The sequence below is a fragment of the Lepidochelys olivacea genome, assembly GCF_965140295.1.
Source record: "Lepidochelys olivacea isolate rLepOli2 genome assembly, chromosome: 10".
Classification (NCBI taxonomy): domain Eukaryota; kingdom Metazoa; phylum Chordata; order Testudines; family Cheloniidae; genus Lepidochelys; species Lepidochelys olivacea.
In genome coordinates, this window is record NC_140420.1 from 7,319,462 (window position 1) to 7,342,033 (window position 22,572).

At 61.9% G+C, this 22,572-nt stretch overlaps 2 protein-coding genes across 2 annotated transcripts in view; one reads left to right on the top strand and one right to left on the bottom strand.

The window, feature by feature from the left end:
- Positions 1–5,781, top strand: part of FLII (FLII actin remodeling protein) — a 28,725-nt gene extending 22,944 nt beyond the window's left edge. Inside the window, exons 24-30 of the mRNA XM_084641521.1 lie at positions 885–1,039; positions 1,169–1,229; positions 2,067–2,195; positions 2,431–2,537; positions 2,946–3,051; positions 3,405–3,470; positions 3,911–5,781. Coding sequence (XP_084497647.1) covers positions 885–1,039; positions 1,169–1,229; positions 2,067–2,195; positions 2,431–2,537; positions 2,946–3,051; positions 3,405–3,470; positions 3,911–4,045 — 759 coding nt within the window. The 3' untranslated portion in view covers positions 4,046–5,781. The remainder of the gene's footprint in view (positions 1–884; positions 1,040–1,168; positions 1,230–2,066; positions 2,196–2,430; positions 2,538–2,945; positions 3,052–3,404; positions 3,471–3,910) is intronic.
- A 1,890-nt stretch (positions 5,782–7,671) lies between these two features.
- The window catches only part of LLGL1 (LLGL scribble cell polarity complex component 1), a 72,614-nt gene continuing 57,713 nt past the window's right edge, over positions 7,672–22,572 (bottom strand). The window contains exons 13-23 of the mRNA XM_084641522.1: positions 22,428–22,532; positions 21,264–21,556; positions 19,514–19,667; positions 18,712–18,865; positions 17,602–17,885; positions 16,619–16,883; positions 16,144–16,258; positions 15,708–15,802; positions 14,806–14,926; positions 13,500–13,579; positions 7,672–10,555 (exon numbers count right to left, since the gene is read on the bottom strand). Of these exons, the coding sequence (XP_084497648.1) occupies positions 13,501–13,579; positions 14,806–14,926; positions 15,708–15,802; positions 16,144–16,258; positions 16,619–16,883; positions 17,602–17,885; positions 18,712–18,865; positions 19,514–19,667; positions 21,264–21,556; positions 22,428–22,532 (1,665 nt within the window). The 3' untranslated portion in view covers positions 7,672–10,555; position 13,500. The remainder of the gene's footprint in view (positions 10,556–13,499; positions 13,580–14,805; positions 14,927–15,707; positions 15,803–16,143; positions 16,259–16,618; positions 16,884–17,601; positions 17,886–18,711; positions 18,866–19,513; positions 19,668–21,263; positions 21,557–22,427; positions 22,533–22,572) is intronic.

Consider the following 22,572-nt stretch of genomic DNA (forward strand, 5'->3'; position numbering starts at 1 on the left):
TGTCCCCAAGGGCCGCACCATGAGCTGGAAGCCTGAGCACCCCTCCGCTCTCAGGACCCAGACTAGGAGTCCCAAGGCCGCTGCCCTATATATGCCCTCCCACGGACTAGGAGTCCCCCTTCCATACAGCCCCATGGGCCATACCACGAGCTGGGCTGTAGCAGGTGAAATCCCATTCCCCAAGGCCATCTAGTCTCTCTGCTGCGTGGGGCACCCTACGGTGGGCGAGTGGGGACAGGACATTACTCGCCCTTCTCCCAGCTGCTGGGCTCAGCCTTGGTGCCAGCAGGTGCTCCCGTTGGCTGGGGCAGGCGATGCCGACCTGCCCTGGCTAACAGCGGAGGATCCAGTCTGGCTCCTGCAGGAGCCCGTGGGGGTGACGCAGGCCCAGCCCCGTCCAGCTGGGGGTCCAGGCAAGTGGCTGGAGCATACAGCTGAGCCTTCATGGGGTCAGGTGTGCTCCTGCACTCACCTGCAGGGGGCAGCCTGAAGGCAGGGTCCCCTCTGCCCGTAGGTACCCAGGATGCTTTGCTAGCTGATGGCTCTCCGTCACTCGACGGGTCTGCACATGTCCCGGGGTCCCCTCTGCCCGTAGGTACCCAGGATGCTTTGCTAGCTGATGGCTCTCCGTCACTCGACGGGTCTGCACATGTCCCGGGGTCCCCTCTGCCCGTAGGTACCCAGGATGCTTTGCTAGCTGATGGCTCTCCGTCACTCGACGGGTCTGCACATGTCCCGGGGTCCCCTCTGCCCGTAGGTACCCAGGATGCTTTGCTAGCTGATGGCTCTCCGTCACTCGACGGGTCTGCACATGTCCCGGGGTCCCCTCTGCCGAGCATGAGCAAACTCCCTGGACGCCTCTAACGCCATCCCCTTGCACCCAGGTCGTGCGCATGACCCAGCAGCAGGAGAATCCCAAGTTCCTGTCTCACTTCAAGAGGAAGTTCATCATCCACAAGGGCAAGAGGAAGTCCAAGGACAACAACCTGCAGCCCAGCCTGTACCATGTCCGCACCAACGGGAGTGCCCTCTGCACCCGGTGAGAGCCGGAGGAGCTGCTCTGCTAACCGGAGCCGCACCCTCGGAGGGGTGGAATGGGCCGGCCGTGCTGGGGTTCGGGGGGGATCCAGGCTGGGGTGAGAACTCCTCCTCCTCTCGTCCCTTGCAGGTGCATCCAGATCAACACCGACTCCTGCCTGCTGAACTCCGAGTTCTGCTTCATCCTGAAGGTGAGCATCCCTGGGGCTAGTGTGCTGACCCCCAGCGCTCCGCTGTGGGCTCCCAGGGCTAGCACCGTCTCCAGCTGGGCCCGCTGCAGCGGCGGCTCATGCCACAGCCCAGGGTCCACACTGAGCGAGGACAAGGCGCCAAGAAGTGGGGTGGCTAAGGCCAAAAGTACCCCCCACCCCCTCTCTGTAGCTGGCTGCGCCGGTGGGGAGCCCGCTGCCCTCTCTTCTGGCACCACAGCAGCCCCTAGTGGGCAAAAGGTGTAATTGCAGCGCCTCCCCAGCAGAGTGGATTGTTCTGCGGGGGACATGAATTGTGAGCTTTTTTGTTTTAAAAGGGGGGGCATGCCCCCCCCCCCCAGTTCCGGCACCCATGAGCAAGGCTGACGAGGTGGAGTCCTTGGAAGCTCCCTGCTGCCACCTCTCTTGTCTTGACCTTGCTCCAGCACATGCCGCTCATGGGCATCCTTCTCGTGGCTGGTCCGAGGAGGTGCCATGCATCTATGGCTGCCCTTGAAGGTGCTGGTTGCCTGACATGTCCTCCCCACAGATCATGGGCAAGGAGCGTCTAAGGGGGAAGAGGAATGGAAGCCTAGAGCTTGGGGGTGGAGGGAGTGGGGCAGGATCAGGACCCTGCATAGACTGGCTGGCAGAAGAACCTGGTCCGGATGCATGAAGCCACATTGGGGGTGACCTTGGGAGCATCAAGCTGCTCTAAACGCCTGGTTTAAGCCAAAGCAGACTCCATCTGCTCCCACGTCTCCTCTCCTTATGCCCGGGCTTCCCACCCAGCCCAAGGACTCTGCTTCTGCCACCCTGACCCACGCTCCCCTCCCCTAGGTGCCGTTCGAGAGCACCGACAACCAAGGCATCGTCTACACCTGGGTGGGCCGGGCCGCCGACCCTGAGGAGGCCAAGCTGGCCGAGGACATCATGAATCACATGTTCGACGACTCATACAGCAAGCAGGTAAGGCAGGGCGGAGCCGGCCCAGTGGCTGGTTCTCAGTGGCACTCCATGCCAGATGGGCAAGGCTGGTCTAGCCAGCACCAGCCAGCCCCTGCCCTGGGGTGCAGCCAGGGAGAGCTCGGTCCTCTCCCTGCCTCTGATCCCAGAGCCCAAGGGGAGGAGACGACTCGGGATCTGACTGAAACCCTCCAGCCCCCGCCCGAGTGCACCCTGACCCCTCCGCTCTGTGTGCCAGGTGATAAATGAAGGGGAGGAGCCGGAGAACTTCTTCTGGGTTGGCATCGGGGGCCAGAAGGCCTACGACGAAGACGCCGACTACATGAAGTACTCACGGCTGTTCAGGTGCGTGCCGGCAGCTGCTGTCCCTGGGGCCCTGCAGGGAGGGAGCTGTCACCACGGGCAGAGCCTCCAGTGGCTAGACAGGTCCCCGGCTGGCATATGTTCGCTGGGTGCCTGTTCCAAACTCGGGCTCGCACGTCTCCTGCTCAGCCTGCTCCTTAAGCCACCAGGGCTGTCTCTTCCCAATTTGGGCTGGCCAAGTGGGGAGGAAACCCTAGGCACTGTGACATGCTGCCCACTGGAGCGGTAGAGCTTGGGAAAACGTTCCCCAGGGCTTGGCTGAGACCTGACAAACTCATGGCCACTGGGGGCCTGTCCGCAGTCTGGTGCCCAGGATTTGCCTTGGACAGGCAGGCCGGCCCGGGGCAGGGCACGCCCCCTCGCTAACAGCGGCTTGGCTCTCCACTGCAGGTGCTCCAACGAGAAGGGCTATTTTGCCGTGTCAGAGAAGTGCTCCGATTTCTGCCAGGATGACCTGGCGGATGACGACATCATGCTGCTGGACAACGGCCGGGAGGTGAGTTTCCGGGGCCTGGCGCCCCCCCCCGCCCCGGTGCGGAGTGGGGAGGGGGCTGTAGTCACGTGATCGTCCTCAGTAACTCTTCTGCATCCGGCAGCTGGGCCGAGGCTCCCTGGTAGGGAACCTCTTGCTGGAACCCCAGAGAATCCGGTCTCTCCCCCAGACCCTTCCAGCTGGGCTCCCTGGCCCAGATCCTCCCACTTCCAGGAGGTGTTAGATGCCGCTTGGGGCCCTGCCCATGTGCTGCAGGGAATGAGCCAGGCCTGGGTGTTCTGCAGCGTATTTGCTCGTCCCGTCCCGTTCTCTGACCAGTGCAGCCCTAACCCTGCTGTCTCTGCTGTTCCCTGCAGGTTTACATGTGGGTGGGAACCCAGACGAGCCAGGTGGAAATCAAGCTGAGCTTGAAAGCTTGCCAGGTAAGGGCCGGGCCCAGGGCCGGGGATTGCCCCGGAGCGTCTCTAAGAGCTTCCCTGGCTCTGAATGAAAGCCGCGGTGCAAGGAGGGGTGAGGGGAGACAGGCTCTGAGAGCCCCCTAGGGGGTTGGGGGATTCTACTGTCCTGCACATGGTTCCTGGGGGGTGGCTCCAGCAGCTTGGCCCCTTCCCCTTGAAACGCTGCAGCATCTGCCCCTTGCCCTGGCCCTCGTTGGGGCACGGGGCTGTGTCTCCATCAGCCCCTGGGGGTGGAGTTTGGCCCCTGCTGGCACAGCGGAAGGCTTGGTGGTTGAGAGGCTGAAGCCCCCAGCTGCGAACCCAGCAGCCCTAGCTCCCCGGGGCCTCCTCCCAGTTCCTGCAATAGGAACGGAGCAAGGTCTGGCCTTGGGGGGCCAGTGCCTGAGGCCACCCCCCCCTTTCAGGTGTACATCCAGCACATGCGGTCGAAGGCGGCCGAGCACCCCCGGAAGCTGCGCCTGGTGCGGAAAGGCAACGAGCCCCATCCCTTCACCCGCTGCTTCCACGCCTGGGGCGTCTTCCGCAAGCCGCCCGCCTAAGGAGCCGCGGGGGAGCACCTGCCCTGCGAGGGCCGCCGGGCCATGGAGAGCACTGGCTCCCCCAGGGGAGGAACAGAAACTGCCTCTGCCCTCAATGGCGGTCTGCCCCACCCCTCCTCCCCGCTGCTTTGCTGCTGCCTCTCGCTCTGGGGCTGGTTCCTAGCCGTGGGCTCGGCCCCAGCCCGTCCTGGAGCTGCCCGTCTCCCGGAGAGACGCCCCGCGTTGCTGAAGCTCCGTGACTAAAGCTACCTGGCCTGTGTGGCTGGAGAGGGCTGCAAACTTTGCACCTCACCTGCCCCTGAAGAGGCAAGGCCCAGCCCCACTCTGCTCTGGTACCAGCTTCTGGGGCCGAAGAGGGGCTCAGGGCAGGATCAGCCTGTCGCACGGTGTAACAGACCAGGCGCTACGGCTGTAGGAGGCTGATAAGGTTATTTCTTCCCCTGCCAATGCGTGAGGGGCTTTGGGTGCTTTTGGCCAGAAGGCAGGGGCAGAATTTGGGGCGCAGTGCCTCCAGGGAAAGGAGCCAAGCCGGGGCCAAGGGGGGAATTCAGCTCGATGCAGCAGAGGCTGGGTGCTCTTAGCTGACTCAGTGGCTCTGGAGAAGTGGCTGGAGCTTTCTGCGGAGGGAATGCAGGTCAACCTGGGGCCTAGAGCCAGCTCAGAGAGCATGGAGGGGAACCCTGACCCAGGCAGCGGGAGCAGTGGGTGCAAAGTTTATCATCCCCAAGGGTACACAAGCATCAGGAAAGCCCTAGCTCTCCAATGGGAGGCTGCAGCTGTGTTTAAAATCCCAGCCCACCTCCCCCCGAAGTAGCTGGCCCCTAGGAGAGCAGTGGCCTGGGCCTAGCCTGTACCTCACACTTTGTAAGTCCCCTGCCTAGCATATGCTGCCTGCAGCAGCCTGGCTCTTTACCCTCATGCAACCAAGGCTGTGTGCTCAGCCTGCCAAAGGCACAAACCACAGTTTGGTACCAGCTGCCTATTGATTTTCAGTGGGCAGGAGGTGCCGTTCACCTCCCTTCACTCACCGCTTGTGCTCTAGGGCCTACGTGCCCATGGCCATGCCACTGAGCCTGGCCTCTGAGATTGCTGAGGGGGGAGAGGAGTGTTGCAGCCCCCCCAGCCCAAGCCTTAAAGAACCCCAGTGCTGGCTGCTACTGCTCATTCTTCCTGAGAGCAGGAGCCAGCCTGGGGCTCTGAGGGCCGCAAAGAGGCAGGCGGGGGCTTTGCTGCTGTTATGCAGCATGGAGTCAGGCAGCCAGACTTGGGAGTGGCTCCAGCAGGGATGTGCAAACAGGATCCATCCAGGCAAGCACCAGCTGGCACCCATGAGTGTCCCCAGCACCTGCTGGCCTAGTCAGCAGTGCAGCTTCCCACCACCTGTCTCCTGCCCCGTGCTGAGCCTTGAAGCCTGCTCTTGGGGTGGCCAGTGCAGGCCACTAGGGGGCACTGCAATACTACTGAGGACACCTGGGTTTTAGCACAGACCTTTCCGAGCAGTCCCTACCTGCTGCAGCTACTGGAACCAGCTGGCTGGATCCCTTACGCTAGGACAGTGGCACTTGCAGAGCCGTAGGAGAGGGTTTAAATGCCACCCCCCACCACCACCTCTTTGCACTCAAGGTCGAGAAGCACATTTTGCACTCAGAGCCCCCCCCTCACAGTGACTGTAAGCGCCGGCTCTGTGCCAGGATGCTGCGTTCTGTATCATATCAATAAAGATTGCACTTCACCAAGCCTGGCCACGCACTCCAGTTTAACTTGTGGAAATGGTTTAAAGACTTCAAGTTACAGAGAATCCACCATGTGCTGAGGCCGTCAGTAACTCAGCCAGAGGGCAGGGGACTGTTACAGGAGTGGGATCAGGGCTCTGCACGGTGCAACAGGTTACACCAGATCAAGGGTGGGGAGTGGGGGCTGCAGCTTGCCCCGCTCCAGCCAGTGAGCCACTCTGTGTGGCTCCCAGAAGCAGTGGCATGTCCCACCTCCATCTCCTATGCACAGGGGCAGCCAGGGGGCTCTGCTCTGCACACTGCCCCCACCCCAAGCACCACCTCCATGGGCCAAGAACCAATGGGAGCTGCAGGGGTGATGCCTGCGGACAGGACAGCACACACAGGCGCCTGACTGCGCCTCCACAAAGGAGTCGGAGGGGGGAACATGCTGCTGCTTCTGGGAGCCACTTGACATAAGCACCACCTGCAGCTGTGATTGTCCTCTGCACCACTTGGTCCCAGCCCAGAGCACCTCCTGCACCCCAACTGCCCCACCCCAGAGCCTGCACCCCCAGCCAGAGCCCACACCCCAACCCCAACTTCATGAGCAGTCATGGCCCACTGTACAATTTCTATAACCAGATGGGGCCCTCAGGCCAAAAAGTTTGCCCACCCCTGTACTAGATGGTCCCTTCTGACCTCAGCTGCTGTGAGTTGGTGAAGGCTGGCTTTAGCCATGCCCAGCTGGGCTTCCTAACCAGCAAGGTGCTGAACAGGGGGTGGGGATGGCTTGCCTTTCGACCGCTTCCTTTTCTCCACAGCACAGGGCTACTAGAAGGTTTGGCCACAATCCAAGGCTGCTGCTTACTGGGCATGTGGTTTTCCGTTTTAACCTGGGGGGTGTGCAGCATTGGGGGCTGCAAAGGGCCCTGCCTCTTCTTCCTCTGAGTGCAAACAGCAGCCTCGTGTGTGCAGGGCACATGCTCAGCCCCACGCCGGGCAGTGGAAAGGACCATGCATGCAGGCTCTGGCTGGGAGCCACCCTAGCCCCATGCCCTGCATCTCCCCAGCTGCTATGGCTTTAGCCAAGCCAGACAAACCCCTCCCCACCCCCCTTTGAAAGCAGTTGGTTTCCCTACTTGCCCCCACCCCGCCCAGCATAGAAGGGGCTGTGCATTAACCTCACCCCAGGGCTGCCCCAATGGCCCTCCCAACACCCGGCCTTTGGCGCCCAGGTTAGCGATGGACCATCTGTTCAGAGCAGGAAGATGAAGCACAAGGGAAAGAGGAGCCAGGTGGTGAACAGCCAGGACCAGCCTGGTGGGGGCAGGGACCAACACCTAGGTCCTAGGGCTTGTAGGTACAGAGGGGAAGGGGAGGAGGCAGCTTCCTGCCCCAGTAGGAGGCACTGCATGTCCCGGGCTGTGTTCTGGGGGGAGGGGGGCCAGCTGCCTCCTCCGGGAGTGAATTTTGCCTGGAGAACAGGCAAAGTTTAACCTTCTCCTCTCCTAGCACCAGGTACCTTGTGCTGCCAGGCTCCGGCCCAGGCTCGGCTGCTCCCCGGGCAGATCCCAGCCTCCTGGCTGGAGTGCAGCGACCCTCGAGCACAGGGCTTCTGCTGCCCACCCCCCCCACCCCCAGATCCCGCTTGTAGAGGGAGGGAAACGCTCAGATGGGTGGGAGCAGGGACAGGCACAGCCAAAGCTAAGAGATATTAAATGCTTTATTTTCAATATTAAAAACCAGTATTTCGTAACTAGACAATGCTAAATTCATCTTACCAAAAAGACACAGGGGGGACGTTCTACTGGGGCCACTAGAATCCCACAGGGCTGGGTTAGACTGCAGGGGACCCCATGGCACATGGCGACCATGGCACATGGCGACTACATTTCTCCCCCCCTCCCGCCCCCAACCCCCTCCCCAGATCTAGTACCAAAACAGCTGTACAAAGTATCAGTTCCAGCAGCAAAGGTCGAGTGTAGAAAAATACTATTCGCACACAGAGCCGGGTGGGGTCCAGAGAGTTTGTGCCGTTCAGATTCTTCCTCTGCCCCCAGCCCAGCCAGTTCCTTCAAAGACTCAAAGTATCAGCCGCTGGCCAGCCGAGCCCCCATCCCACCCCCGACACGCTGCCGAGTAACAGCGTTCGCTCTCTTGGTACCAGGCTCAGATTCAGGGACATGCACCTCCCGAAGAGCCGCAGAGAGAACCGGGGTGGGCCCAGAGCTGGTTTGGCACCAGGGGCCATGTGACAAGGCAGCCAGGTGCCATTCCCAGGCCGGCCGAGGGGAGATGGGCATTTGCTCGCACTGGTAAGAGGTGGGGCTGATGACCCATAAAGGCATGGTGAGGGGGCTGCAGGGGGATGTCCCCATCCCCAGCCCTTGTAACTCCTACAACAGCTCAGGTACCAGGGCTTTCAGGCCTCCGGGAGTCAGGGCCCAACAGGCCCTTTGGCACTTTGGAAAGCAACCTGGATCAGGCACTGACGGGGTATGGCATTCGCTCTATCCCGGGCCTGCCTTGGTCTCCAGCTCCAGGCCTCCAGCCCTTGCAAGGTGGGGGGAACAAGTGCGCACCCTGGACACAAGAGAGAGCTCGGCGGCTAAAGCTTGGTTCCACCAAACAGCTGACCTGGCTGCGAGATTCCCCCCTCCCAATGGGAAGAACAGAGCACAGCAGGGGATATTCCCTAGCCACGAATGGAGAGCTCAAAGCAGAGAGATGGCAGCCAACCCAGATTTTAGCCCTGGGCCCGGCTTGTTCAGTTCCGCTTCCTCCTTCCCAGCCCCGCAGGGAGAGGCTTTGCCATAACGCTCCGAAAGCTGGAGCGTTCAGCCCCAGGAGATCCCAAGCCAGCTGGCCCCTTCGGTGCCGGAAGTCACCTTCCAATCCAGTTTAGAGACAGGAATCCCGAGCGGCCACCGTGCTTTGCTCTACACCCCTGCTCAGAGCAACTAAGGAAACTAATACTGCTGGAAACGAGACCGACCCCTCAACAGCTGCTCAGGGTGAGCTCTTCAGAGCTGCCTCTGGGCCTCCCCCCGTCCCTCAATTTTAGGTTTGACCAAGTCAAAACAAACCATCTTCAACATTCACCGAGCCGCCCCCCGCCCCATCCAAAAGCCTCGTCCCACCCGTGCAGCGGCGCTGAAGGGAAAACAGGATCCTAAGGAAATGGATTAAAATATCCCCGCTGAAACGGGTCGGTCTGCCAGGAACAAGCCTTTTGATCGACAGGCACCTGTACTTCCGCTGCCTGAGAATGAACGTCCCTGACCGGCAGCCACCTTTCAGCCCAGTGGACAGGGAAGTTTCAAACGCCACATGGGGTTAAAAGCATAACTTGGGCCAGGGGCTGTCGGGTGGCCCCTGTTAAAAGCAGGCTGCGTGGGAAGCCACTTCAGAGGAGGCTTTGCCCCGAAGCGGCAGGAGTTGGCTGGACCCCTGTCTTATTGCAAAGCCTGGTTGAAACCAGAGGAAGGCACCCCTCTTCCAGCAGAACTCAGTCCCCGTCTCACACCGGGCTGAGGCGGTGAGCAGCCCGTAAATTCACAACTGCACAGAAATGGCCTTAAGTGCAGGCCGGCAAACGTCTCAAGCCGTTTTCATCCAGAGGCGTCGGAAACCAAAGTGCGTAATCGCTGGGACCGGTTTCCAGAGGTGGTGAGCTCAAGAGACAGCTGCTCAGCACCGCAATGAAGGGGCGGGAAGAGTCTACAGCCCCTTGTTTTGGCATCTGCCCCTTAGGCACGCCTGTTTGAAGGCACTGGCCTTGGGTCACCCACACCTGGATCAGCATGGCAGGGTCCCATCTTGGGCGAGCCGTGCCTGGTGCTGACTGACACTGCCCCGGTCTCCTTCATTTAAAGGTGTTCCAAGGGGGACGGGGGGGGGGGAACCCAGCTGGAGCCAGCTGTGAAGATGGAAGATGAAGGCCCCTAGAGGCAACCAGGCCCCTAAAATAAAGGCTGCTAACCCAGAGCAGGAACTTGGCTCTCCTGCCCCCCAGGAGGAGGGAAAGGTGCTAGGAAGGGAGCTGGACCCTAGCGTGGCTGATTCACCTCCAGTGCCAGTGAGACACTCTGGAGTTTATTTGGGGGGGCCGGGGGGAGAAATGCCGTCAACACCACTGAGGAATCAATATCAATCCGGTATTGAGCAAGAGGGCCTCCTAGTGGCAGACGGGTGTTAAGGCGAGTCCAGCCAGCGCTCACAGACTTACCGTCTGCGGCAGGCCAGCCGGTTCCGAGGAAAGTCGAAGTATTGGAAAAGCTGCTCCCCCAGGCCAAGCAGTGTCCCTATCCCCCCGCCCCCCACCCCAGACCAGAGTCCTTCTGGGAGCTCAGCAGAGGAGAAGGGGAAAAAACAACCCCAACCCAGACCGTGTCCGACTCTCCCCCCAGGCGTCCGTGTGAGGCCGCGCTCCAGCAATGGGGTCCCTGGAGATGGATGCATTCCCTCCCGGTCTAGGCCAGGCGGAAGCAGTGATCTCACCCCGCAGCCCCAGGTCCGGTTTTTGCTTTGGGGGGGGCGGGGGGCGAGAGCTGTAGTGTTGCAGTACGCTGGGCCCGCTGGCGGAAGGCGGCTCGGCTCGGCGGAGAGAGAACCTTCGAACCGGGGCGGAGCGGTGGGGGGGTGGCGTCAGGCTCCAGCTTCCCGGCCGGATGTTAGAGAGGAGGCGAGTCTAAGTTACGCGGAGGGTCTCTGGGGAGAAGTGGAGCCGACAGCTTGGCTCAGTCAAGTCTCGTGTCCGTGGAATCCAGGCGTGGGAGACGAGCCGGCACGGTCCCTGCAGAGAGCACGTGCAAATCAGTACAGCACCCCAGGCGTGATACTCCAGGGCACTCCTGTCCATTACACTACCAGCCTGGGTGCAGTTGTGTGTGTGGGGGGGGGGGGGGGGGAGTGAGCAGGCGACGGGAGATGCCCCCCGCCCCCTGCCCCGGGTTACAGGCAGCTTTCAAGCCGTCTCACCCACCCTCCGTTTAGGGTTGGGGGCGGGGGGGTCGGAGAGTTTGCTGTACTATGGGGTGGCGGCATGGAAAGGTGAGCGCCGCTGGACCACCTAGTCTCCAGCCATGTTTAAAATGGGGCAGCACCAAGAGGCTTTTCAAACAGCGAAACAACTGCATGAAACTCAGTCTCCCCTCCAGGGTTTTCGGTCAGCTGTGGTCTGCCAGCTCTTGGTCTTTGTTCTTCCTTGAGAAGGGGAAGGGGGGAAAAAGGGGTTTTGTTGGTTTTTTTTTTTAACTGGCAAAAAGTAGGGGAAGTTCTCAAAAAAGGGCCACTTCGAACCTTGAGAAGGGAAAGGCGGCTAAAAAAATAAAAACAAAAAACAAAAAACAACACCAAGCCAAAAAGTTTCACCAGCTTGACTCATGAAGTGGCTAATGCAGGACACTGCCCTCTGCTGGATCCAATCAGAACTGGGTCATAAGCCCTTTACTGCTGGCCGCTAATGGGGATTCTTTCGCCCCATGGCAGCATCTCTGCTCTCGGTTCGGTTCGGTAGCAAGCAGCAGAGTGTTGCGTAACCCACCCAGCCTAGCACGTTGCCCCCCTCTAGTAGTGGCTGGGCCATGGAGGCGAGGAGCCTCCTCCAGGAATGGAGGACGGAGCTGGGTTGTTTTTAAAGATTCAAGGTTCAATCCCCACTGCCGACGACCCACCCATGGGCATAGCCTTAAAGTTCTCCCAGGAACAGAACAAAGGACTGTGCTGTCCCCAGGCCTGCACGAGTGCAGTACAAGGCTCTCCAGCTGAGCCCTGCCTTGCAGGGCTCCAGAGAACCAGGCCGGAGGCTCCCCCAGAGCGCACCATCCCCCTCCCTGCAGGAGCACGTGCTGCCCGTTATTAAACCTAGAAGATCCCCTGGGGGCCAGCCATTAAATTAACACACTGCCTTTAACAACGCACTGCCCAGCTGCCTTTATTAAACGAGGAAATGATGCAAGACACAATTGCAGCAGCTCCCTAAACTACATTAAGGCCCTAAATGGAGCACTGCAAACTGCCCCATGGGGGCAGCACAGGCCCCTTGGGAGTAGGGATACCTGGAACTGGGTGCAACATCTCAGCACACTTGAGGACCTGCATTGCTCCCATTTCACAGCTGGGGAAACGGGACCGAAGAAGTCTGGCCAGGAACAGGACCCAGGAATCCTGATTCCAAGCCCCATGCTCAATCCACTAGCTTGCAGCAGCCCCGAGGGGGCCAGTGAGCAAGTAGGGGCGAGGGGTTGACTCACGGGTGCACAGAGCAGATCAGGCGTTTCCTAACGGAAACGTTGAACGCCAGCGATCCCCAAGGGACGGGAATTCTGCCTCTCGACCCGCTCTGTCACTGCAGTCATTTATCCAGGCCAGTCCTGCTGACCTGGGCCCCTACAGATCCCATGCTGCAGCCCGGACACGTGGTAGGGGGTTGGGGAAGGCTGGGGGGCCCCCGCCTCATGGCAAGCACCCCTGCATCAGCACATGGGAACAGAGCAGGATTTCAGCTTGGAGGGGCGACTGGGTGATCTGGAGCACAGGCCTCCCCAGACTGGAGCAGAGCCGCCGGCCATCTGGCCCAGCGCCCTGTCTGACAGCATCAGGCAGACGAGGGGTAACCTGCCCCCAACCCTCAGTAGAGTAGGGGAGGCTATTGCTTCCCACAGGCTGCACCAGAAGTCACCCCTTACCCGGCTAACAATTGTGGGGGGGAACAAATCCATGGCCTTTACACGGACATTAGCCGACCCCTCACCTCTACCACACTGAGGGCAGTAAGCATGACCCCCATTTTAGAGGGGGAAACTGAGGCAGGGCAGTTTAACAACTGGCTCCAGAATACAGAAGGAATCTGAGCATGGACTGGGAAGCAGGAGTTGCAGCCCAGCCATGTGTTCAGGCCACACCTCTAAGTATTGCGGTGTGCATGAGGCCCTCTGCTGGATGGAATCAGGAGCGCTCAACTCATGGTCATAGTCCCTATACTGACAGATTCTCCCTTAGAGAGGTGGCTGGAGCCTCAGAGTTCTAGCCTTGCCACTGCCTTGCTGCTCCCTCCAGCAGTTTGGGGCCTGGGGGTTTTAAGGGCAGCCCCCAGCCCATCCAGAGCCCAGCGCAGCCCGGCTCTGCTGGTCAGCCACTGGGGTCTGGCGCAGCCTCGCTCTGCATGGGGGCAGGGGAGGAGTCTCCCAGCTGCCAGCGCCTGGCGCAGGTTGGCAGGCAGCTCTCCCGAGGGCAGGCCAGGCCGGGCACACAATGGAGCCATTCACCAGGCTCACGGGGCACCAGGTTGGGGACACCGACTCCGCTCCCGTGTCCATCGTCTGGGTAGGAGCCTCCCTAGCTGCAGTGCAGACGCTGGGGCCCGGCTTCCTACAGGGGGTTCCAGCGCTGGGCAGCGCCATGTGCCCAGCTAACCGGGCCCCGCACCCCAAGGAGATCCAGTACAGCTGCCTCCCAGGGGCAACCGCACAGCCTCACCCGAAGCCCAGCAGAGCCCGGCCCAGGTTCCCCGGCCACGGGTGCTGGAGGGGGACAGACAGCCAGGCTCCACAGCGAGCAGAACAAGCCAGGCGTGGGGCTCCAGCGGCCCGGTGGAACAGGCACCACCAGCAGAGGCTCCCTGAGCGAGCTCTCACCAGGGCCTAGGGATTCAGGGCGCGGGAGAGCGTGGCACCAGGTTCCACGGCACCAAGCCCTGCCACGCTCGCAGAGCAAGAACCCCCTGCCTCCCCGCACACCTCATTTAATCAGGATCCCTGGAGAGCGGGCCTCCTCCTCACTCACGTTCCTCAGGTTCCTCTCCGCTTCCTCCGAGGAGCTGGAAGACAGACTCGCTGACACAGACCATTCCGGTCCCAAGCACGGTCAGGAGCTGGCCCAGAGACGCCCCCCAGCCGCTGGGCCAGCACGGCCAAGCGAAGAGCTCCTGGGCTCCGGACACCCCCCAGCCTCCCGGACGTTAAGGGCAAGCCAAGACAATCCATTGCTCCCACTTGGCAGGGGATGCTGGTCGAATCACCCATCTGCATGTGCCCCACCAGAGTAGGACAACGCAGGCCCGCATCCGAGGCCAAACGTGGGACGCGCCAAGCGGCTTCCCCGTGAACGGAGACAGCTGGGTCTGGGGATGGAGTCCAGCTGCTTGGGAAGGTCCCCGCCCCCAGTCGCTCCCGTGGACGCCCGCTGGAGAGGCCGACTGGGCAGGATCGCTGAGCTGCCCGCAGAGATGAGCTCTCCGGGTCTTGGCTGCGCACTGAAGCCTCTCATCTTAAGGAGCGAGGCTCCCGCAGCACTGCGTGCAGACAGCGAACTAGCTCACGAGCGGGTCCAAGGCCAGCCGTGTTGTTGGCCAGGGCTGATTCCAGGCTGTGGTATGCACAGAGCAACCCTGGCTGGGGCAGGAGGCCGTCCAGCATTGCACAAGCCCAGCCCCATGGGGGGAGGGAGGGAGATGTGCACACATGTGCTGGGACCCCCTCGACCGGCCTTATCTCACAGGCTCTCCATGCGCCTGGCCAAGGGGCTCCCAGCAGAGAGGCTGCATTGTCCGTACAGCCCGGGTTTGACCAGGGTGCAGGACCCTTATAGCTAGGGACCGGGGAGGTGGGCCCTGGGGAAGAGACCAGGGTGAAAATCCTCTGCCACCCTCAAGGCGCAGCATGGCTAGTGGTTTCACCACCTCTCCCATCCAACACTGCAGAGAGCTCTGGCCTCAGGGTGGGCAGCTCTGTGCATGCACAGCGCCCCCCGGAGGAGCGCAGGCGTCATCTCACCGGATTCCAGTCAAGCAGCTTGCGATAATCAAGTGCACGCTTCGATCCCTCGGCACGGCCGGGGGGGCTGCGTGCGGGGAAGGTGAACAAAGCCACTGGAGCCTGGGAGACGGGGAACTCCTCTATCTCGTAAACATCCCCCAGCCTAGATGGTGACTATGCCCAAGGAACAACAACGGCACAGCTGATGCTGCCAGGCCCCAGAGCGGAGCCCTCCAGCCGAGAACACTCAGGCTCGTGGCACCAGTGACTTCCCAGAGCCCAAACTTACGCCAGGAAATCTTTCACTTCCTCCACAGTGATGTCCCCGGTGGTGTCCAGGGGGCTCTCCGGGCTGTTCGGCGAGTCGGTGGGCGCCAGGGAGAAGGCAGCCTGGGGTTCCTCAGGCGTCCCTGGAGGAGAACACACGCAGCACTGGGGTTGGTTCCAGGACACACCTCATGGTGCCAGGCCAGCTAGAGGGCAGGCCGGGCATCTGCACCCCAGGCCAGCAGAGCAAGGAGCTGACGGCTCCCCTGGACAACACCCCCTGCCCTCAGAGACAGCACATCTGGAGCCGTGCCAGTGATGCCCGTGCCTCTTCCTTTGCCAGGAGCGTGCCGACTGCCAGCACCCATGGGACGAGCCTTCCTGCGGGACCCAAACTGTCCCAGCAGCTGTTCAGACCCGGGGCAGCGAGGTCCCCGGTCCACAAGACGGGGTGTGCTTTGGGCCAAGTGGGACGGCTCACTCTGCCGGGCTGCACTCCGGCCCCCTGGCTATCAGCAGGGCACCCAGTTGCCAGCCTGTCGGAGGGGTCCACTTTGGCAGAGGGTCTTTGGGCTGGAGATGATGCATGCACTGGAGAGGGGAAGATATCCACCACCCAGCAACACTTCATCCCACCACAGGCCAGGGAGAGACCCCGTCCCCTTAGGCAGCTAGAGTCCACTGTCTTCCCATGGGCTTTAGGAAGGAGAAGAGCAGCCTTGCAGCAAAAAGCACAAGCACCCTCCTCTGCCATGATCCCCACAGATCTTAGCCGAGTCCCAACCCCCCTATGCCTCAGTTTCCCCATCTGCATCACCGGGCAGCAGAGGCCTGGCTGGCTGGGAAGGCCAGCTCCGCCAGCAGTACACCAAGCCCCTCGGCGGAAGGCCAGAGCGGTTCAGAGAGTCAGAGCAGTTTCCTTACGGGTGCCGTCGCCGGGGGAGCCGTTCGCCTCAGAGCCCTGCAGCACGGGAGTCCCATTAGCCTGCGTCAGTTTCGGTGTCCCGGTGAAACTGGGGCTGATGAGCAAGAAGAGAGCGTTATTTCTGTCACCGCCAGTTCCCAGCCTGCTGGGGGGAGGGCAGCGAAGTGGGGAGAGGGGGCACTTTGCTGCAGGGGACCGAACTGCAGACGGGCCCACAGTCAACCCCAGCTCGACAGAGGGCAGGGCCTTTGGGATCTAGGGGCAGTTAGCCAGACCGGCCAGCTGTTCAGAGACTCATGACACTGGCAGCAGCCAGTTTGCTTCGGACCAGCGGTGCTGGGAGCCTGCTCACGCCCAGCATTCCCCACCAGCGACACCCTGCTTAAGGCAGCAGCAGCTTGCAGTTGCTGCAGCCCGGGCGGCCGGCTGGCCTACCTGAGACAGGTGGTGCCGTGGCGCCGGACGAGCTCCAGCGAGCAGAGCGGCTCTGTGATGTTCCGGGCACTCAGGGAGAATCGCTCAAACTCGGAAGGCGAGATCAGGTAGAAGCCTGGGGAGAGGGAGCCCAGAGAGACTCAACAGCGGGTCCACTGCCCACTGGGACAGATTAACCAGGGCGGCTTACGCTCTCCTGGCATCTCAATGTACCAGCAGGATCTCAGTGCACCAGCTCCCCCAAGCTGCCCCGGCTCAGCAGGGAGGAGATCAGGGCCCCACTGCACGGACGGAGAGTCCCTGCCAGCCAAGAGATGAGAGGGCAGCTCCCAGGTCCCAGCCCAGCGCTCTACCCACTGCACAGCACCGTCTCCCACACCAGGGTAGCCTGGAGCCAAGCGAATGGAGCCGAAGGAGCCCAAGCCAGGAATCCATGTCCCGGCCACCGCCAGTCCCACCAGCGCGGCGCGCTCACCTTGCCCGTGCTTGGTGAAGACACAGGAGGCGATGCCGCTGATGTCCTCCTTGCGGATGCAGTCGTAGTGGACCTGCGGCCGCAGGCCGGGCACCGTGAAGATGTGGATGTCCCCCAGGTTGGTGAGGCACGCCAAGCCGTTCTCCGTGTAGTCCTCGCACGCCAGGCTGGTGAAGCTCACCAGCGCCACCTTCCGCACCCGGCAGCCCTCGTGGGCCGTCAGCTTGAACTTGGTCTTGGCGCTGACTTTTGGCAGCGTGAACACCTGGGTCAAGGCGGAGAGCAAGCCGGCTCGAGAGCGGAGACCCGGTCCTGCCTCCCCGCCCCACTGCTATGGGGCAAGGGACCCATGTTGTGTGTGGCCACAAGCTTCATAGGGGCCCTAACCACAGGCCGGCTGAGTCTTACTGGCAAGGATCAAGGCCGGTCAGGTGTACCAGGGCGCTAGCCATCAGCAGCGGCAATGGCTGTGTGAGTATGCCATGTCCACGCCCTTCACTAGCCCACAGCCACCAGCCTAGAAGCCTAGAGAGCCCATGGCTGGCTTAAAGGGATCATTCTCCCAAGGGGGAGGCCGCTGCCCTGCTGGGTTAGGAAGTGTGTTCCCGAGAGCCAGGCCCAGCTCCAAGGGAGGTGTGGTCTGTGGAAAGGCCCGGGCCCTGGACACCCACTTCTTTTAGAGCTGAAATGCCCTGCACCAAAGCCGGGGCATTTCATCTCTGAAAAAGTCACAGCTGAGCCCTTGGCTCCTGCCACAACGTGGTTCCACCCAAGCCAGGGTTTGCAATGTCCGCCCTCCCCCCTGCCAGACACCCCTTTCCCTTGGGAATGGGAATGTCCCCGCGGAAGAAGCCAGCAGGAGGCAGCGTCTCCCGCTACCGACGCCACCCGGGTCAGAGTAACGGCGGCAAAAGGCCGCAGCTCGGCAGGGTTCCCACGGCGGACAGCACGGGACGCAGCCATCGGCCCCTCCCCTCTCTTACCTTGAACTGCTCCTCCGAGGCAATGAGCACAGAATGGCTGCCCTGCATGTCAGGGGCTTTGGCCAGGTCCCGGGACACCTCGTAGGGCTCCGGGAGAGGGTTCCCCCGCCCGTCCAGGACCGCGATCGACACCACCGGCGCCCTGTGCATCAGCTGGATCTCCTTGCCCAGCACCGCTTCCACCGAGCGCTCCGAGAACTTCTCCTGGGACGGGACCTCCAGGGCGTAAGCGAACACGGAGCCCGAGTTGGTCCCAGCCCACATGGTGGGCCCGTGGTGTGCGGCTGAGGAGCAGGGGGAAAGCAGCAGCATTAGCAGGGCTGCGCAGAGGTGCTGGGGGGCCTGGGCCCCCCCAAAAGCCAGACTACTGAGGGGTGGCCCCAGGGCGAGGAAGTACTGGAGACACCTCACCCCACAGCAGTGTTTTCTATCCCACGAGGCTGGGCCTGGCTCCCCATTCCGGACATTGCAACCGGGCACACGGGGTCACAGTGCCGCTCAGCTTTGTACCGGGCCGTTCTGTTTGGGGGCCCTCGCAAATGGGGGACTCCGGAGCAAACTGCCTCCCCCCAGGCAGCCCTGAGTATTAGCATATCATCAACCCACACCAAAGCCCCAGAAGCAACCCGGGTCAAGCTGCGCTTTCTGAGCTCAGGGTCTTTAGCACTGGCCAGTCTACCAACCAAAGGAAGAACTGCACAAGGCAGTGCTAGCCTGGGGAACTCTCTGCCACATGGTTTTACTGAAGTAAGCAGGGTTTAAAGATTAGACCTTTCTATGGAGTAGGAACTCTCTCTCTGAAATGCTACTAGACAGCATAGCTAGAAACGATATTAATCCTCATGTCTCAGGGTGTAAGGTGAGAACCAGACAAGGTTAGGAAGAAACTACCCCTGCTTCTCAGTACAGTACTGCACCAGCTGGGGATCAGGGGTGTTGAACGCCTGCCTCTTGGGCATCTTGTATTCAGGGCTGGTGGAGACAGTGGGGTCCAGCCAGAGGAGCTGTAGGTCTAGCTCAGCATGGCAGGGCTTGTGCCAACAGGCCTCAGGGGACTCCCTTCCTGGCTGCCCGGTTGTATTCCCACTCAGAGCTGCGGCCAGGCCTTACCGTCTCGGAGGAAGGTATCAGCGAAGTACAAGCAGCGTACCACCCCCGAGAGCGAGTCGTCGGCCGACCGGGGCTCGATCCGCCTCTGCACGGGGGTCATCTCCACATCGGTGGGGCCGGCCTGCTCGGCCAGCTGGGCATTGGCTTCCTGCACCTGGGGGAGGAGACACCAGTTCTGTGAACAGCCTGGATTCCAGGGGTCAACTTCCTCCCTCCGTCAGCTAGGGAGCAGACCCGCAGGACAGCCCCTCCTGGGGTCCCTGAGGGAGAGCAGGGGACCCTCCGGGTTCTGGGAGTTAGTGCTAAGCTATGAGGCAGGACAGGATAGTCAGGGCACTAGTCAGAGACGTGGAAGGTTCAATTCTCTCCTCTGCCACAGACTTCCTGTGGAAACTCGGGCAGGTCACTTAGCCGCTCCGGGTCTCAGTTTCCCTTTGCCCAGAAGACGTGCGTCAAAGAAAAGCATGAGCAGGGACTCTGCTTGGTTTATACATTAGAAACTCAGGCCCCACCGGCCCTGGGGGGACGCTACTGAGTGGAGGCGGCAAGGAAGCAGCTGCAAGGGACAGGGAAGGGGCAGTTTTATTTTTAAACAGTCTGACGAACGCCCTGCTCCGTTCACATCTCACCCCAGTGCTTCTTCGAATGCACTCGGGACAAAGGACGTCTGTGTCAAAGAGCCAACCCGCCGCCCCGGCAGTTCAGGTACGAGAGGTCACCGCCCCGCTCCCGGGGACGCCCCCACCCCAGGGGGCAGGCGCAGGATGGGACAGTCCCCCACCATGCCCCGCCCTGTGGTTACCTTGCTGGAGGAGCTGTTGGCAACGACTCTCTTCTTGCCGGAGACTCTGCTTTTGCGGATCCTGCGGAAGGACTGGCGCAGGGACTTCTTCAGAGACTTCACTCGGGAGAGGGGCCCCTCCATGGCCAGGGAGTCGTTGGGGTGGAGCGTGCACCTGCGGGGGCACGGACAGCTGCTCGGCGCCAGCCAGGGCCTCGCCGCGGTCTGGGGTGCAGGAGTGGGGAGCCCCGAGGACTGGCCATGTTCACAGAGGGGAGACTTGTTCCCGGCCTTCTCCCCAACCGTGCCAATGCCTAGCTCTGCCCTGGCGGCTCGGCAGGGCCTGCCATGTAGACCCCCCGCGAATGTCACTTGGAACAGGCAGTTATCAGGTAACCCACAAACACGGGGAACTGGGACTAGAACCCTCCCGCCTCAGCTTCTCCGAGGCCTCCTCAGTAAGGCCCCTCTGTGGGCTGTGCCCACCCGAGGGCACCTCTCAGCCACCCCATGACAGTAGGATCGGGCGTCCCCAGGCTAGCCCCTTTCATCCCAGAGCACTCAGTGACGTGGCTGTAGGGGGCTCAGCCCCGAGCAGCCTGGCTAGCGGATGCACCCTGGGTCCGGCTGGGACACCGTGTCTAGAACACGCTCCACAAGCGTTCGAGCCAGTCAGGACCCCCAGGCGCTCCCTGGTCAGCACCTGCTGCCCCCCTGTCAAGGAACTGCTCCATCGAGGGACCCTCTTCCTGGCCACGCTCCCACAACGGGGCACTGCCCCATGCAGCGCTCTGCCCCCCGGCTGCAGCAGGAGAAGGAACAGCCCTCCCAGTGCCGTCTGGAGAGGTTCCCGACACAAGGACGGAGCAGCGGCCGCCGGGCGGGGGGAGATGGACAGCTCTGCCCTGGGGAGTGACAACGGGGGGCGTGGGCCCTGCCGCAGAGTCACCCCTCCCCCCCAAGCAAGCCCAGACAGCCACACCCGCTCTGCGGGAGGCAGGAGAGCGGCAGCAGAGGGGGGTGAAACCCCCAGGGCACCTGCTGGTCTGTTCCAAGCCTCGTCAGCACAGTAATGGGTCGGGAGATCCCTCAGCCACAGCCTCTGCTTGGCCGAGAGTCAGGATACCTGGGCTCCCCCACTGGCAAGCAGGGACACTGCTGGCCTACCCAACCCCCCTTCGTTCCACTGCAGCGGTAAGGAGCCCAGAATAGCTCCGAAGGCAGGAGATCAGTACGAGCCGAGCACTGGACGACTGCTGGGGACCACCGGCGGCACGGGGACAAGCCAGCCGGAGGCTGCAGCATTGCACGGGACCGTCTGCTGGCAAGCTGCAGCACCCACTTCACTGAGCCGAGTCCCCTAGGACTTAGGTGTGCATGGGAAAGGGACCAGCCTCACAAGGTTTAAACCTCCCTCCGCCCCACTCACGGGTCAACATGCCCCCCGCCAGCTCATATCTCAGCTTCTCCCAGTACAGCAACGGGCTGTGGCCACTACCCCCAGTCAAAGGCTAAAAGGGAGAATCCTTGGCCCTGCTCCTTGCAGCGGGGAGTAGAGGGCTGCTGTGGGACAGGACGGTGCCCCTCCCTGAGCACAGGGGAGAAAGGAGCCGAACCTCCCTAGAGCCCGGCCCTGCCCGTCTGCCATGGGAAGGAGCAACAGGGTTTGTCGTGTTTGTTCGCCACGCAACTCGGTATCCCAGTGCCAGGACCAAGCTGGACGTGACGTGCTCCATGGCTGGAGCCGGGCCCCTGGGGAGGGTCTCCCTACCTGGCCAGCACCGGGTTGCGTCGGTAATAGTCGAAGAGCCCGAAGCCGTGGCTGGTGCCAAAGGCCACCAGGTTCCACTCGGCATGCAGGGTCACGGCGGTGACGGCAGCCGGCGGCATACACTGCACCAGCATGCTGGGCTGGAAGCCTGGGCTGAAGGTCAGGGAGCCGTTCTGGGGGGTGAGTCGGTCATGCCCCTTCCAGGTGAAGCCCTCCCGGTCCTGCAGCAGGTCCACCGTGGCCACGTTGATCATGTGATTCGACTTCTCGTCGCTCAGCTCCATGACGAGCACCTGGCAAGAGGCAGACGTGGCACTGAGGGCCAGTTCCACCAAGGCATCTCCCCGCTACCGGCATCTCTCTCTCAGGGGAGAGCTCCTGGCCTCCAGCTGGGAGCCTGGTGCCCGTGACAGCAAGGCACCAGCAGCCCCGGGTCTGGCAGACAAGTGCAGGCCCGAGGCTCTTCCGAAGCACCCCTCAACTGCAGCACCCGCCCTTATCCCAAAGCCAACGCCCGCCCCGGCGCCAATGCTCAGTGCCCCTGCCCTCCCTACCCCGTCCTGCCAAAGCGAGCTAGGGGTAGAGGATCAAGCAATGGAGTCTTAAGTGGCAGCTAGGCCAGGGAAACCTCTCCTCTAGGAAGCGACTGGTACATTCCTGCCAGCGGGGCTGGCTGGCCAGTGGGGCACAGCACAACAGCTGGTCCCTAACAAAGGAGTTTATCCCTGCTCAGATGGACCCCTGCAGCTGGAGGCTCCCCAGAAGCAGGAGACAGAGCAGACACTCCACAGCTGATGGGAAACGTACGAAGCTTCCCCTGCCAAGTCAAACCCACCCCCAGCAAGTCTGCCAAGCCCTGGGGAGATGCCACCAGCCAGGGGGTGCTGCCCTTCACCCTACAGGCCAGGTCACTGGGACAGCTGAAACACATGCCCTGGCATCAGCTCTCTAGTCCTGGGAGAACCGCTTTTAAGAGGCAGAGCACCTACAGCCAAGCAAGAGCATGGCCTGAGAATCCCACCCTCCCCACCAAATACTTGGGCTCTGCCCCTGGCCCCCGCACTCCCTTCCCCCTCCCCAAACTTTGCCCCTAAGCAAAGCCCAGCAACAGTACAGGGCTGACTGGCTGTTCCCCCAGAGCGTCGCCCCCCACAGCCGCCCTACCTGCCCCGCAGTCCCAGCCACCACCATCCGGGCCGTGTATTTACACAGTGCAATCTTCTGGATGCCCAGCCGCGGGTCGTCGCTGTACGGATCAAAGCAGCCAACCTGGACGATGGGAAGAGGGGGTCAGGGGCGCGAGAGGGCA